Source organism: Apus apus, chromosome 1 (assembly GCF_020740795.1).
Source record: "Apus apus isolate bApuApu2 chromosome 1, bApuApu2.pri.cur, whole genome shotgun sequence".
NCBI classification, from domain to species: Eukaryota; Metazoa; Chordata; class Aves; order Apodiformes; family Apodidae; genus Apus; species Apus apus.
In genome coordinates, this window is record NC_067282.1 from 15,106,941 (window position 1) to 15,124,507 (window position 17,567).

The 17,567-nt window shown below is 39.1% G+C and overlaps 1 protein-coding gene across 2 annotated transcripts in view; it reads right to left on the reverse strand.

The window, feature by feature from the left end:
* PDGFD (platelet derived growth factor D) overlaps positions 1–17,567 on the reverse strand; it is a 140,159-nt gene that overhangs the window by 10,589 nt on the left and 112,003 nt on the right. For both annotated transcript variants that reach the window (XM_051608985.1, XM_051608976.1), the window contains exons 5-6: positions 16,040–16,241; positions 4,212–4,426 (exon numbers count right to left, since the gene is read on the reverse strand). In XM_051608985.1, coding sequence (XP_051464945.1) covers positions 4,212–4,426; positions 16,040–16,241 — 417 coding nt within the window. The remainder of the gene's footprint in view (positions 1–4,211; positions 4,427–16,039; positions 16,242–17,567) is intronic.

Consider the following 17,567-nt stretch of genomic DNA (forward strand, 5'->3'; position numbering starts at 1 on the left):
CTGCTGTTCCTTTACTTCTTACAATCGGACGTGATAGGAAAGAGCTGTACAGTCTGTTCAGGGAACCGGAGCAGTGCTCACAGCTTGGGGAAATTAAAGGCTACACGTGACAGCTATTAGTCCTGTGATACTAGGAGGGAACATTCAGTGATGAGTACAGCAATAGGCTCTGAATAGGAACTAAGGGGGAACTAAAAGACATTAAGAGCATAAAGAGAAGATAACTTTGAAATCTCTCTGGACCAGGAGCCTCTCTCTGAACAAACGCTCTGGGCAGTGGTACCCCCACAGCTGCTGTCATGCAGCTACTCTGGCACTGGCTACAAGCCAAAAAGGAACCTATTGCTTCTGGAAAATTTGCCTGTCTTTCTCACCCAGAAATACTTGGTAGCTCAGAAATGTGATTTCCAGTTGTATTTTTTACTGTTGAGGACAAGCATATCCACGTGCAGAAGTAGCTCGGGTGGGTCCAGGAACTCCGTAGATGAAGCTCCAGGATAGCAGTTAGGCAAAATCAGCCTGGCAAGAAAAGTGGTCTGTAGCCTCCAGGATTCAGTTTCAGCTGCTAAAAAAACACCTTCTCTGCTCCACTGCCTTATACTTCCTTGTGGTGCCTTTTGTGACTAAAATAAAAGTAATTAAGATTTGTGTTTGAATCTGGCCTACATTCTTTCGCACCAGAGGCAGAGATTTTTAACTAAATACTGAGGATATCATGAAGTCTGAGGCTCTGTCCTTTTTTATGCAGGTTTTTGGTTAAGGTCAGTCAATTTCAAATTAGTTTTGAAAAGAGTAAACGAGCTCCATGGTTCTAAAACTGTTATGTTGAAAGGCCCTTCCCCAGTACCTTTATTGCCAAGCATTTACATAAAATTAAAGTTAACTGTTGAAGGAGAATAAAGAATCAAACTGATTAGCTGTATGTGGCAAATAACAACAATACAGTGGAAAACATTTTGGACTAAAATTAATGGACATATCTTTAGTATGTCATACATTAATTTATCTTCATGACTTCCACTCATGTTAACGGGAGCCACTTGCATAAACTTCTACTCAGTGAGCTGTTAATTCATCCCTAAGGGTTGAAGCTTAAATTTAAATTTACAAAAGCCATTTAATGTTAAAGCTGAAACACTGTCTTTAACTCATATGGTTTTCAGTGAACAAATGAGTAGTGAAATAAATTATCGGTGATGTATTCGTGTGAATATTCAATTTCCCAAATTTAGTGATTAATCTGGGCTGGTCATAAATCATAACATCTCGATTCTGACCAATACCTGGTTAGCGTAGTATTCTGGTGTCTCAGCACTAAATGCTCCCTAACACCTAGCAAAAAATACGTGCTTGATAACATGTTATCAATCAGCATTTTTTCTAGCTACTGTCAATAGCTGTCTTAAGTTCTGATACAGATGTGACCCAGGATTCTTTAGTTTGTATAATATTTCTACATCTCTCAGAATCCTTCTGAATTATGCAGCACTCATATTTAAGGGTTGAAATTCCATACAGATTTACTGTGCAAAAAATTTGATTCCTTTTTATAACTTTGAATTAGTTCCCTTTTCCTTTGTTCTTTACGTAAGGAAAATATTATTTAGGAAGACCTAATTTTCCATTAGGTACTATTCACTGTTCTCTATCTTTCACTGTGTACTCTCTTATTCCCAGCTTTTTCTAAATGAAATTATCTAGAACTTTTGAGACACTTTCATTTCAAATGTTTTTGATGTGTATCTTCTCCTGTATCTCTCTTGATGTATGTTTTCTGCTTCTATGTAGCTTTTCTGATCCTATCTGTTTCCTTCTAATCACCAATGGCCAAAACCCATATATCCCAACAATATATTCAGGCCATAATATTTGCTGTGTTACTAAGTGTTCCCCTTTATTCCTGCAGAAGACTGTCACTTGTTTTTTTCCTATCACCACTTCAGTAACTTTTTCTGAACCTCTTCACAGCGATTCAATACTGAACCTTTAGTCCAACTTCCACCCCTTGTTTCTCCTTCCTCATCTCACACGCCCAGTGTTATATGAGTAAATAGTTGAGATTATTCAAACTAATGCTTCCTGCTTTTATGAACTCCATTCATAAGTAGTTACATAGCCTTCTGAAATGCCTCAGTCTCCTCTGCTGTTAAAGTATACTATCTCCTGTGCTAGCTTTCCTTTTTGCCACCTCTCTTTTTACCTCCTCCAGACTGAACATGCATGAAATAACATTTAATCTGCATCCTGGGGGCACCCACAGATAGCCACTTCCCATGTAGAAAACTGCTTCTCTCTCCCATCTCTTTGCTCTTTATCTCTTAACCAGCTTCTAATCCCGGTCTGATCTTGTCTGGTGGACTGTTCGCTCTCTGAAGGAGGTGACAGGTCTAGCAATCTTGTACAATGTTGTGGTGCTGTATAAATATTAATACATAAGGCATTCTGAGTTCATTATATCAGCTTATAGTCATCTAGGTGTTTTATATCTACTAATTTTTTTCCAATTAACTTCTCTACCATTGAGATAAGACTTTCCGCTCCATAATTACCAGGGTGATCCTCTGCATCTTGTTTAAAACGAGATGAAATATTAACTATTCTCTAGTCCTAGCTGATGTGGAGTATGCTGTATTCTGCTAGTAACTGTAAGAAAAAATCTCCTGCCTTGGAAAAGAGTAACCACATTGCTCACACTGAGACAAAGGTCTGACTTTGAATAGCCTGCTATTGCAGCCCTAGAGTCTCCCAAGTTAATGTCTTCAAGGTATGAGCCCACATCACATGCAGATTTAAAGTCCATAAAGTTCATTTTAACTTGAGACTTAAGAGCAGTGGTAAATAGCTCTTATAAGTGGTATGTTCAGAAATTAAGTCAGCATGGCATGCAGCTACTTACTTTTAGAAAACTGAAAGAATAATAACAAGTAATCTTCCTAGATATGTTCACTTTAGTGAACATTGTTCATGTCTGTTCTGAAAATACTGATTTAGAGGCAAGAATATAAACTGCTCTGTTCCTGATTTTTTCCTCTTTAGATGTGTTGTGAATGCATTAAAAATAAATATAATGGACTCTGTTCATATGTAAAAAAATTCATCTTCCTAAAAAATCGCTGAGTAGTAAAAAAGCAAAGACTGAAAGATTCAGCTGCTTTCTATAGGTAATAAATCTGGAAGGGAAGAGAGTTTACAAGTGACATAATTGTCATTTCCAAGCATGGTCATAAACTTAAAAGATACAGCACAAAACAAGAGGAAGGGCAGTTAAATGTCTCAAGGAATATGTCTCTGTGTTACTAAAAATAATATTTCCAGTGTTATATACATTCATGGTGTATCAGTCCTCTGCTGGGAAAAATCAGTCCAACACAAACAGATGCTCAGAGGGCTGGAGCACCTCTGCTATGAAGACAGGCTGAGGGAGCCGGGGCTGTTCATCCTGGAAAAGAGGAGGCTCTGGGGAGACCTTATAGCACCTTCCAGTACCTGAAGAGGCTACAGGAAAGCTGGGGAGGGGCTTTTCACCAGATAAGGCAGTGACAGGACAAGGGGCGATTGTTTTAAAATGAAAGAGGGGGGATTTAGGTTAGACATCAGGAAGAAATTCTTCACCATGAGGGTAGGAAGGCACTGGAACAGGTTGCCCAGAGAAGCTGTGGCTGCCCAGCCCCTGGAGGTGTTGAAGGGCCGGTTGGATGAGGCTTGTGCAGCCTAGTCCCTGCTCATAGCTGGGAGGTTGGAACCTGATGGTGTTTAAGGTCCCTTCCAACCTTAACCAATCTATGATTCTATGATAAAACTCATTCTCTCAACGAAGTTCACTAGAACCCTGTGTTAGCATCCATACAGAAAAGTGGCAAAAGTTCTCTCCAACATCTTTTAAATTAACTTCCCCAGAAATGCCTGTTACTACCCCTTTCTAACGCATAACCTCCTTTCACTCTGCTCATTCACCACTTCCAAATGTAAATCGCTGGGCGCTGTTCTGGCATTAATATGAGCATTATTTAAAATCAGTGTTTCCTGCAGGTTGGCTACTTGTGTGTGTGTGTTGATATAGCTTAATGATAATGATTATATAATATAAAATGATTAATATAACATGAAAATCAATACAAGCAGCATTTATGGCTCTGAGAAAAGTCTTCAGAACCATGTAAGCAATAAATAATGAAAAAAAGTACCAAATAAATGAAAAAGAATAAAAATACCTCATGATACTTTTTCACTGTTTTCCCTGACATGCATGTGCAGGATTTCCAGTTTGAAGTCCCACAGCCACAGTTTCCTCCACAGCGCTGGACAAGGAGGCAGCGGGGGAAGAAAACTACATTTGTCAGCTTCAGTTCCTCCCTTAAATTGACAGAGTAGTTTCTCGGGGTGCAGCTGTAACGTTTCACATCATCATTCAACCTGTCCAGGTCAACTGCAATGCAAAAGAAGTTTCATCAGTATGGTTTCAGTGGGACCTTGCTCTGGTTTATACCACTGCCCAGGCAGTCAATAACACAAAGTGATGACACTAGTTGAAAAATATGTTAAGTGTAGCAGTGATTTCTGAAGTTTTATATAATTACAGGTGGCCATCCAGGCTTTCATCCTACTCCCACTGACTCCCAGAGCAGAGCTCACACTGACTGTAAAGGTGAAGGGAAGGCTTGCAGTAAAATATTGGTCTGAATGCTCAAGTCTGGTTATTTTATTTGCTTTGTCACCAATCTCTGGAGTCCTTGGGAAAGAGATTCAATTCTGCTACTCTCGTCCCTGCTCCACATATACCTGGCTTTCTTAGATCATGATCTTTCTAGTTATGGGCATAACTTTTGTCTAACTACAGGCATACAAAAGACAAACACTGTCAGCAAGTACTTGTGGTCAGTAGAGAGAGAAACATCTTTGGAGAGTGATTCATCCCTTCCTCACAAGGGCATTTAGGACAGGTGGCATGACTTGTTTTCCCAAGTTGCCTGTCTCTATTGTTTATGGACAGAGTCTACATAACTCTCTTTTAGATGGAGAAATCATTCTAGGCAATATTAATTTTAGCTGGTAAATGCTACTATAATAGACATACAAATAAACACAATTAAAACTACTTCATTGCATGCCAGTAGTTGGTAGATGTTTAAATGTCTGATATCTCTGTGTGATGTGTCATGTAAACAAGTAGTAAAGCCAACAATAAAAATAACTTATAGACTATCAACTGTGAGTTTAAGTGCTGTTTCTAGCTTGCAAAGCTAAAACAAACAAACAAAACCTCTTCCATAAATAAAAGTAAAAAAAAAAAATTAGTTTTATTTCTAGATAAGTTTTATGGTTTTATGATTTCTTTTCCCCTGACTTCTTCCTTAGGGTTCTGTCCATCAGCTAAATATTCAAAAGCTCAGTAATTAATTCAGGACTGGAGAACATGTGAACTTGAAGTTCCCACCCCAAACAACTTTTGCTAATAGAAACATCAACAGTAAAATAAGAACAGCTCACACGAGAACTGAGATAACGATGCGTTTGTGAACATACAGATTTCAATGGCCATGTTTAATAGCTCAACACCATCTCTGGTCCTGAGTGCATGTACGCTTGCGCTTTACTACAAAAATATGAAACCTTCCAGCAAAGACACTTCATACCTTCTTGTGACTCAGTTCTTGTCAACAACACAAAGTAAAATGTGGAAAAAGCTGTGATTGTAAATATCATGCACCTTTACTTTCTGGCCTAGAGCTATTCATGAGGCAGATATGCAAGAGGCAAGGGTACGTAAATGTCATGAGTGCTATTATAGAAAATCATAGCAGCTTCACTTTTCTGGCAAGGTGTTATCTCAGTCAATGGGAATTTAGCTGATAAATTGCAATTTTATAGCAATTGTGATACATCTCACCATGAAATCTCAGTGGTTCTCTCCAGAGAACTAGCATCTCTCCAAAAGAGGTATAGATCATCCTCCTGATATAAGCACAAAATCAATAGGGCTGCTGGTATACTCATGCACTGGGAGAAAAATACACTCTGGATGTCCACAGCCAGGACTTAGAAGTCCAGAGAATATTGATTTCTTTGTTTTAACAGATGATATTTTCTTCTGTGTTGTCATTCTCCAAAGCCACCCGTTCTTGTTGCAGGCTCTCAGGCTAATTCTCACAAGGAAGTGTTTCTCATTCCTCTAAACGATCTCATCAGGACCTTTGCCATCAGCCTTGCTTACTGATAAAGCAAAGAGGTATCTGGCTATTATTCATTTCAGTTGATTGATGTGAAGGGAAAAATAAACAAAGGAAGAAGAGGGATGTGAAGGGAAAATTAACCAAAGGAAGAAAAGGGCAAAAAATATTCTACTTTCATGATTAATGAGATTTCTTGAGGGGAAAGCCTCAGTCACTCACACCCTGGCACTGCAACATTCCAGGGGAATGGCTACTGATACAAGCAAGCTCCTATCAGGACAGGATGGCCATGGACTATGACGGCATTTGTGGATGGTTCATCTTTAGACAGAATAACATGCTCGGAGACTTAATTCAGCCTTTGATCAGCTGAGGTAACATAGGAAACAAGGCTTCCAGCAACAAACTGGTCATTAAAGAGGTCCCAGACCCAGGTCACATGAACTGACATCTGTGTCCAAGAGAAGATGTCTGGGGGACTGAACAAAATTTTCTCTATCACAGATGAAATTTCCCCTCAGGCTCAGCCATCCTCCTTCCTGCACTGAGCTGATAGTTAGTATCACTGCTGTGTTATCAACACAGAAATGAGTCTGTAACGAGACTGGCAGAGAGGGAAAGCAGCAGCATTTAAAGGACCAGGGTGGGGGGCCTTTCCTGCAGAGAGCGTTTTACATCCATCACAGTGTTACACATATTAGCTGCAGAACTTAAGCTGCTCAATTTAAATGGCAAGAGGTGACCTGGCAAAGGGCTTTAAATGGAGAGAAGGCTTTGCTCACTAGCTTTCAAAAGCCTAGTTTTGATGACTTTCAGAAGTCTTTGCAGGGTCTCTTAGGGTGTAGCTGAGTCAGTACTGCAGATAGCCGTTAACTTCCTTGGAGCATAGGAAGGAATAACCAGATAATTAGGGTATTTTTTTTCTCTCTGCAGTATGAAAAAAATCAGCTGTTTTCAATGAGGACTGAAAATTTTCTCTGGATACATTATTCAGGAATTCTGAAATCAACCAGTAGCAAAATGCATTTAATTTAATGTATTCTTCTGTGATTAACTATATTAAAAAAAAACTATGGAAAACAATTCCAGTGGACAACTGCATTAATTCTCCTTGGTATCATACTCAAGGTAAGGATCCTGACTTATTAGCAGTTTTGGGGACCCCAAATTCCAGAGTTATCAGTTAAGATGTGAATTTTCTGCACTTCACCCTTTCTCAGGTATCAGAGTGCAGGCTGATATAGAAAAATAGAATATCAGAAAGGTCTTATTTTAGTGATGTTGAAATAATGAAAAAAAAGTAACTTCAAGCAGAGAATAAAAGGATAAAAAAAGGATTGAAAAGATACACAAGCCATTCTTCATAAATGTTAATCCAGAGGTAAACACCTACACTCTTTGACTTTGCTCTACAGAGGTCCAGTGCTTGCTGTGACAAGGCAAGTGTGCAATGTCTTCTGTGAAGAGCATATACTGTACTCTGGTACCACCACACTGACACCCAAGAACAGTTCCCACTGTCTAATTAGCTTCAGACCACGGTTTGCAGCCCCCTAACAAAAGAACACAATTTGCTCTGAACAGCTCTCTCTGCTGAAAGTTTTGATATACATTTTTCTCTGTCTTGGGATTGTTTTACTGTCGAGCCAGTCCATTTCCTATCCATATAACAATGAGATTTTACAGTACAGTCAGTTTCATGCATCACTTCACTGCTGTGACTAAAATGTAACTGAGCCTTGGTGTGATTGGTGTGAAATCCTGTGGCTTTACTTATCAAGGACTGAAACCACTGGAGTCCTTAATTTAAAACTAGAACTAAAAGATTCTGTAGACTGGATGCAAATAACTTCAAAGTATTATTATAGAATGTCTGCATCAGAGATTCAATTTACAGGCAAGGCAGACATAAAGAGATGCACTAGATCATTAAGCTTGGGGTACAGTCTTTGCCCCCTCCTTCCTCTTAAAGCTTATGCTGAAATCCATCCTCATTTCACAGAGTGCATATGGTGTGTGCTTACCTTGCAACATTGATCTCAATCAGGGGTAAGCACTGACATCAGGGACTGAAGCTAATACCATGACTTACTCAAAAGGGACAGACAGCCTTAAGGACTGGAGAGAAAACCTGTGCTGCTGGTCACTGATTAATTAAAAAAACCACAACAGGTCGTCTGTTAGGGTTTCTTTAAACACTTTATCTGTTCCAAATTAACACCTGCCCTAATATTACCATATCTGTATATTTTACACTTTTATTCATACATCACCCACAGACCAGAGCTGAAGTGTAAAGAGGGTAGTCACCTTGCCACCGTATTCCTTCACCACATGTTAAGGTCATCTGCAAGCAAGGCAAGAACTCAGGTAGGTGAAGACCAGTCAGCCTAACCGAAGCTCATGATAAAATTAAGGGGTAAATGCCCCTGGAAACAACGTCCAGGCACATGAAAGACAAGAATTTGCCTGGGAACAGGCAGAATAGATTTACCGAGGGTGAACTATGATGGACCGACCTGAGAAGCTTTTATGATGAGACAACTGCATTGCTGGATGAGGTGAAAGCAGCAGAGGCACCTGCTGGTTTTTGACAGTGATCTATAGCATCCCTGCAGCCAAACTGCTGAGATATAATGGGATAGGTGGACTACAAATTCAGTAGATAACTGTAAGGTCCAAGAGGCTTGAGCAAAATGGTCAGCAATTCTAAATGCTGGTAGCTGGTTTGTAGCCATGGATTAACACTGAGGTAAATACTACTAAAGGTCTTCAGTAATGATCTGAACCATGGAATGATGTGAACCCTCAGCAAGTTTGTCAGTGACATCATTTTAGGGAAATTCGTCCTCATGTTTGCAGGGCTGCCTTTCAGAAGGACCTCAGCAGGCTGGAGAAATGTGTTGACAAGAAAATCACGAGGTTCAGTGATGACAAATGGAAATTCCTGTGCCTGGGATGGAATAACCCCAAGCACCAGTCCACACTGGAGACACGATGGCTAAGCAGAAGCTTTGCAGGAAAAGCCTTGGCATCCTGGTGGACAGCAGGTTGAAAATTAGTCAGCTGTTTGCTTTGCAGTGACAGAGGCTTCACACTCAGCTGCATTACGAAGAATGTGGCAGCAGGTTGACGGACACCCCTTCATTCAGCTCTTGTGAACCTGCATCTGGAGTACAATATCCCATCCTGAGTCCCCTCCAGCAGATGAGAAGGATGCACAAACTAGGATTTCAGTGAAGGGTGATGATGATGGCTAAGATGCTGGTCCAAAACAGACACAGGGAGGCTGAGGTAACCAGATTTGTTTAGTCTGGAAAGAAAACTAAAGGGCATTCTAATAATAGTTTCCAGCTATCTAAAGGGGGCTGGGGAGAAGATGCTGCAATCTGGATTTACTGCAGAACTACAATGCCAAGACAAACTTCCTCAATACGGCAACTATTTTTTTAGAGCAAGAAGAGATCAGAATTTCAGTGGGATAATAACTGTCTGCATGAAAGAAGGTTTGCAATATATAGGCCTATTATAGACTGGCAAACCAATTATCAGCTGTGGTATGGGTCAAGTAGCAAAAGCAGGACAAACAATCAGTGTCATAAATGGACATAGCTTCATTGAAATTAATGGAATTGAGCAGCTTATTTCAGTGATAAATAATATGCTGCAGAAAGGATTTAATAAGAAAAGCTTTCACTATAGTGACTGACAACAATATAATGTAAAGCATGAGGGAAAATCTTATTTGTCACAGAGGGGGAAGAGTACAGATGTAGATCTGAATTAGAGTGTGAAGTGAATGAGTGTCTGTACATCACACGTAACAGGGAACTTAGTTCCCAAACTGAAGAAGAGTGGAAGAAATACCCTGCTTTCTAAGCACAGGGAATACTTTAAATTAGCACCTCTTTGGGAATGTATTCCATCTAATTGAAATATTCACATTTGCCATGAATGAACACGCATTCAGCATTTGTGATGCCTGCACTCCCTGTTTGGTGCACTGAAATTTTCTGGCAGGCATCCCAGAACCTTTCAAGGAAGAGTACATGGATGTTTGCAGCAATTTATTGGCCACTGTTTACAGACTCCTGAGAAATTATATTCTTGAGTTAAAATTTTAACTTCTTGCTAGACCATTGTAAGTAATGACAATTAAAAACTATTGCTAAGGACATGGCAAAACTTGTCTGATTTTGGGAACCGTTTGACAACAGACAGCAGAAACATTCCATGAAGACTTGGGATCTCATCTCACTACTCCTCTTCTACAGAGCAGTGTGACTATGACAGGAAGTGTTTATTTATTTAACTTGTAAAACTGCCATTGCAGACAGATGTTATTGCAAGAATGTCCCACCTGGTTAATTTCTTCTGATTGCCAAAGGCTGCTTGCACACTATTTCCAAAACAGAAAATGAGCTCAGAGGCCTGTGTAGTCTTGTTAATTACCAGAATGTATCTATCTACAAGTGTTTCTGCTTCCTAGGTTTATTTGTGAAAAAAACCCAACGAACAACAACACAAAAACCCCTCTCCATTCCTGTTAAAGGTGAACCCCTTTCTCTAGGCACCATCCCCTAGAGATTATTTACATCTACTTCTATGATGAGAAACAGTGAACTTTTTCTTTCTCCTTTCTTTCTTTCTTTCTTTCTTTCTTTCTTTCTTTCTTTCTTTCTTTCTTTCTTTCTTTCTTTCTTTCTTTCTTTCTTTCTTTCTTTCTTTCTTTCTTTCTTTCTTTCTTTCTTTCTTTCTTTCTTTCTTTCTTTCTTCTTTCTTTCTTTCTTTCTTTCTTTCTTTCTTTCTTTCTTTCTTTCTTTCTTTCTTCATTTATATATAAGCCATTTCACAGGCAGAGGTGTTTTTTTAAAAAAAATATATAAAGCCTTTTCAATGGGATGCAAAATTTCAGACTGAACAATAAAAGATAAAGGCAAACGAGCATGTGGGAAACATTAAATAATGTTTAACTGATAGTCAGAACTGTTTACAACAGTTATATTTGAGGAACTCTTCTAATATTATCAATCAGATACACTGATGCTTTCAAAAATTTAAACAGTAGGAGGAAGGGGTTTCCTTCAAACATCTCTGAATGGCCCTTATGCTACAAGAATAGAAATCCAGTTGTCTAGAAGTTCAACCTCACTGTTTAGTATGGCTGTTTTCTTTTTTATATCTATCTATGTTCTTGCTAAGAACGGTAAGAAATACCCCAGTAGCCAGTGATATCCTTTTAGAGATGCTTGATATTTGTAATAGTCAAAATACTATGGCACTGAGGTCAACTACAACTTATTACAGCAATGCAAAAGGAGTTATTTCAAAGGATTTACTTTTTCATGAGTTTAGGATGAGCTTAACACTGAATATTCATACTTTCAGAGTTTCTAAAATGCAGCAACAGCAAGCATGACTCTTTCAGTATATTTACACCTGCTGCAAAGGTTATTTGAAACATCTGCTTGTCATGTTTTGATGTAGGAGGTGTATACTCCAGATTATAGCTTAGAAAAGGCCTCTCATTTAAGGATTTTGAAAATGTGAATGTGTTTCTTTTCTATCTTTTTCTGGCAGTCTGGGTTTCACTGCAATTCTATAGTTAATTTGTACTGGAGTTGTTAACAGCAAATCTCACTGAACAAATGTAGAATGAAATTTCAAACTTCATGTGGTTATTAGTGAGATACTCCTGATATCAGTATCTCACTTCAATAGTGTAAATAGAAAGAAATGCATTTAACTCAATGGTGTTGCCCCAGTGTTGTGGAGGTGTGAGGTCAGATTCTTTTAAATGGTACTGAGTTATACATACAGATTTAATCCACACACTCTTCATCTTTCAGGTTCCTGCAGGAGGTATCTACAGAGGGACTGATCTGTATATCGATGTATATAAATACATCAAAGTAGGAAGTAATGAAGATCGAGCCAGAGTCTTCTTTACAAGGACAAGAGGCACTGGACACAAACTGCAACATAGGAAACCCTACTTAAATATTTAAAAAAACCCAACTTTATTTTTTGTTTGTTTGGAGGGTGGTCAGACGCAGGTTCTCCATGTGTAGTCTCCAATCTTGGAGATATTCAAAACCTGACTGGATATGCTCTCAAGCAACCTGCTATTGGTGACTCTGCTTTAGCAGGGAAGTTGGAGTAGACAGCTCCTGAGGTACACTCTCACTTCATCTATTCTGTGCTCCTGTGAGTTTCAGCTAAGCTAAAATACTGTACTTACTTCCTTGACACCAAACCTTATTGGTAGATTATTGATTGCCAAATTAAGAAAACATAACACTTAAATACAGTTTATCACATATCACAGAATTACAGAATTGTTCTTATTGAAAAAGACCTTTAAGATTATTGAGTCCAACCATTAACCTAACTCTACCAGTTCAGGGCTAAACCATGCCCCTAAGCCCCACATCTATATATATTTTAAATACCTCCAGGAACAGTGATTCAGACACCTCCCTGGGCAGCCTATTACAGTGTTTAATAATACTTTCAGTGAAGAAATTTCTTCTAATACCTGCTCTAGACCTCACTTGGCTCAACTTGAGCCCATTTCCTCTTGTTCCATCATTTTTTACCTGGGAGAAGAGACCAACCTCCTCCCCGCTACAACTTCCTTTCAGGTAGAGAGTGATAAGGTCTCCCCTCAGCCTCCTTTTCTCCAGGCTAAACAAGCTCAGTTCCCTCAGCTGCTCCCCATAAGGCTTGTGCTCCAGACCCTTCACCAGCTTTGTTGCCCTCCTCTGGACATGCTCCAGCACTTCAATGTCTTTCTTGTAGTGAGAGGCACAAAACTGAATACAGGATTCAAGGTGTGACCTCACCAGTGCTGAGTACAGGGGGACAATCACTGCCCTAGTTCTGCTGGCCACACTATTTCTGATGCAGGCCAGGATGCTGTTGGCCTTCTTGACCACCTAGGCACACTGCAGGCTCATATTCAAGCCATCTGTCAATCAACACACCCAGGTTCTTTTCCTCTGGGCAGATTTCCCACTCTTCCCCAAGCTTGTCATGTTGCGTGGGGTTGTTTTGACCCAAGTGCATGACCCAACACTTGACCTTGTTGAACCTTCTACAACTGGTCTAAGACCATCGATCCAGCCTGTCTAGGTCCTTCTGTAGAGCCCTTCTACCATCAGGATGATCAACACTCCCTCCCTACGTACTGCAAGTATGACTTACCAAGCCTTGGTAAGTAAAACTTACCAGACCTAACAAATCTGCAGACTTACTGAGGTGCATTCAATCCCCTCATATAGATCATTGTTATCAGAATTGGTATTTAGCAACATGGTCTCTTAAGCTCAATTTTGTGACACAATTTGGTATGGCCAGAGAGTTGGATAGGAGGGAAATCATTAGTGATTCATTTATACCAGTTATATGACATGTTCTGAAAACACTGTGAAAGATAGGCAGACATTACATAAAATTGTTCTTATCTGCTTCAGGGCTGTTCTAACTAAGGATAAAAAAAATAAAACCCAGGCTGAAAGCAGAAACAGATAGGTATCTGTAATAAATTATGATATAATCTATTGCTCTCTTTGCTGCAAGGTTATCCCAGTGCCTATAAACATTCCTCACAAATCCACAGTGTCTGTGTTAAAAATCCACTAAGCATTTCTAATTTAAGGACTTGTTAAAGCTATTCCCTTCTCCTGACATCATCCAAGAACAAGCCTTTAATCTTGTCAGAAGTTTATGACTAAATAAAAATTCTTAACTGAAATTTTTTTTTAGGCTTAGATTGTGGTGAGGTACTTTTGTCCAGAGGGCTGCTAACTGTCAGGGAATTTGGCCTTTACTTTGAAGACAAAAGAAAAACTGATATAAACCTTTATTTTCTTATTCCTGTAATCACAAAAAAATTACAATATTAAAATAGATCAGGTGTTAAAATAATAACTGGAAAACTGTTTTTTACAATGTTTGGTTATGCAAGAAGCTGGATTACATTTTTATTAAATAGAGAAACCTTAATGCATCTACATTTTCCAAGTACTACCATATCAGATTGATGCCACTAACCTAGACAGTCAGCATCAATAAAGCAGGAAATGTTATTTTCTATACACATGATCATTTAAATATGTAGAGCATTAGGCCAAGTAAGATCTGAGAATCAGCTGAAATCTGGAGAGCAGAATCAGTACAGGATCCAGGTTTCTAATCAGTTTCTATTAAAATCAAAACAGACCCTTTAATTCTTTTGTACACATGTCTATCAATGCCAAATTCGTCCTGAGAATAACAGACACTCAGATCATGTTTCACAGACCCCTCACTGAGATCAAACTGATCAGTGGTTAGGTGACTGTTTCCAAAAAACATGGGCTGTTGTGGTTGCCTGAAACTTCTGATGTGCCCAAAGGGTACAAAATAAAGTGGTTCAGTTTTCACTGGATGGGTGCTCAGGGCTTTATCACTGATTCCTTTGAAGTGCTCAGCCCAAAAATGGAGATGGCCAACACGTCTTGGAATCTGTATGCCAAGTTGGCTGTTCATCTACTAATACACTGTGAGTGCCTGAGGTCATTCTTTGGCACAAAGGCCAACCGTGGGACAGACTACATACCTACCATTTATCTCTTACTCTCCAAGACGAGGTGGCCACATACAAACTACCCACCAGGAATGGTTCAAGCCCAGCAATGACCTGGGAGAATGACACCTGGCCTAGGCCAAAACTAAGAAGAGATCAGGCTGACAATTTATCAATAAGGGATTTCAGGGTCTGGGAACACTCCTAGACACTGTTTCCCCTAATACAGATACAGCCTACAGATACAGCTTTAAGATCAAAGCTTCATCATTTGAGACCAAGTAAGTTATAAAGATAGAATTAAAATCCTCTCTCCCTGCTTAATATATGCTTAATGTAGTGGGGATGAGATTTGAGATGTAAATAAACGGTAGATTGCTCAGGATCAGAACTATGATTTGGGAATTACAATTTTAAATGTATGAAGAAGAATGCATATGAATGCAAAACTTGGAAATGGAAGACAGTATTAACAAGAAAACTCAAAAAAAATTTCACTTCAGATATTCTCTAAAAACTACAGCAACTGTCATCTTGGAGAACCCTAATAGACCTCCTAGATCTATTCTTGCACATCAAGGGCAATTTCAACAGGCCCTTCACTGTGTAGTTACCCGTGCATGACTGTCTATTCTAAATAGTGTTTCTTTATCATTATGGGCTTGCACTGCTAGCTGAGCATCCCTTTGCTTTACCATTTGGTGGACGATTTGAACTAACAGAAGGAAACAAGAAACATAACCCAGAAACGTGTGCTTTGCTCAATTACAGACAAAGATGTTAAACCATAATGATGTTCCCTGCCAACATAATGAAAAACAGTGAGACGTTCACATCCTAAAAAACCAGCTGTACATACAGGTGTCTGCACCAGATGCTTCCCTAAGCACAATGTGATAAAAGTGATTATTCCTCACTCAACAGAAAACAGTCCCTAAGTAGGGTATTTAAAGGAGGATGATCAGGTAATAAGGATCCCCATGCTTTACACACAAAGCAATGTTTTAGAGGGTGCAGCTGAGAACCATCTGTCCTTTCCACATGGACCTATGTTTTTATTTGCAAATTCATCATAATGATGGGCAGTTTTCTGTCTGATTTCTCAAGTGAGATCCTATTCAATCAGAAAATGATTAAGGATTAAATGACTTATCCTTTATTTTAATAGGTGGTACCTTGCCCTGTGACTCCAACAGGAACAGGCGCACCAAAACTGAATACCTAATCAACGGAAATTTCTATGAGGAGTGAAGAAATATTCTGTCTTGCCCCAAAGCATGTATATAGTGTCTTTTCCTACCTTTGGACTTCCTGTCATGGTAGCTCCTGCCTCGATAATGGTGGCCACTGTCTGTGTACAAATTCTCAAGATCTTCTTGCCAGGAGTCAGGGTTAAAGTGTTTCAGCAGATCCTCCACCGTGTCAAATGCTGCGATGGTTTGATCCAGAGCTTCTGCCGTGAGCGTAGGGTCAGTCACTGATGGAGAGGGATAGGATACCCCCTAAGAGTGACATATATCTCAGTGTACTTGGAATACATTACCGAACCACTTAAAACAACTGAAAACAGTTACTGAGAAACTTGTCTCAATATTGATTGAAACAGTAGCTTTTGGGCCATCCTTTGAAGTTTTGGTCAGGCTTTGCTATGCTTATGCTTTCTTTCTGCAAGGACAACAGACACCAAGGAACTTCCAAGCAAATCCTGGAGAAGATGCAAGGAGTAGAAATACTATCACTGCTGAACATGCATGCCCACTCCACAAATGGGATGATGGTTTGCACATGTACAAAGATGTAACGGAAACATCTTTTGAAAGTACTGTGATGGCCATGACCACAGAATGGAGGCACCTTGTACAGCTGGGGAGGTGCCTTCACAGGTCCACCAGCTCTGTTAGTAAATTCATAATAGGCAGATCTGAAACCACAGCACAGAAAAACTAAGGCAACAACTCCACTGGACTTTGTTTCCCTAGTCAATTTGAACAACAAATTTGGCTTGGTTATCGACTTAAAAAGATGGCCCTTTATTCTCAAGAATTAAATGTGTTATGAAAAACTAATGAATGCCAATTCTCCCACCGTTTTACCCCAAATACAAGTTACTAAGCAAACAAGAAAAAATGTGATTTCAGCAATGTGATCTCAGCTGTGTAACAACAAATACTGGAATTACCAACATAGAGATATCCTCACAATTTTATCATAATACTAAATGGAAGGGCAAAGTGCCATTTTCTGAACACATTTGCTTCCCAATGAACTTGTGGCACAACTTGACTTTGACAGTAAGGCTGCAACAATTTCTTTTTTACTGGAGGACTTGAAAAATTTTCAATAATCGTTATTTAGAATAACAATATTTGCTAGCCTGATTTCACTCTTCCCTTGTCCAAGCACAAAGCCTAATAGTATGTGTAAAGTATGCGCAAGAAACACTATTAATGCAGATCTGTTACCTTCTGAAGGACCACAATGAAAACACCTGATTTATTCAACAAGAATTATAAAATAGGAGTTGTTCAGATTTTGGCCTTATAAGTTAAAACTCTAGAAACCCTCTTCTCTCATGAAAACCCATCTCTGCATTCATATAGAAGAAATATGCCATTTAAAATTAATGGCTCCTCAAAATAATTTTTTTTGCCTCATCTCCCAAGTAAATGCATATGTTAAACTATTAATCTTTGTGATTAACTTCACTCAGTGGGGTAGTAATAGAAAGGTCAATTGTTTTGACTAAAGTTACTCACTTGCTTTCAGAATTGTGTCCTTCAAAGCTTACTAAAATGGTTCTAAAGTATCTATGTCTATAAAATAACACA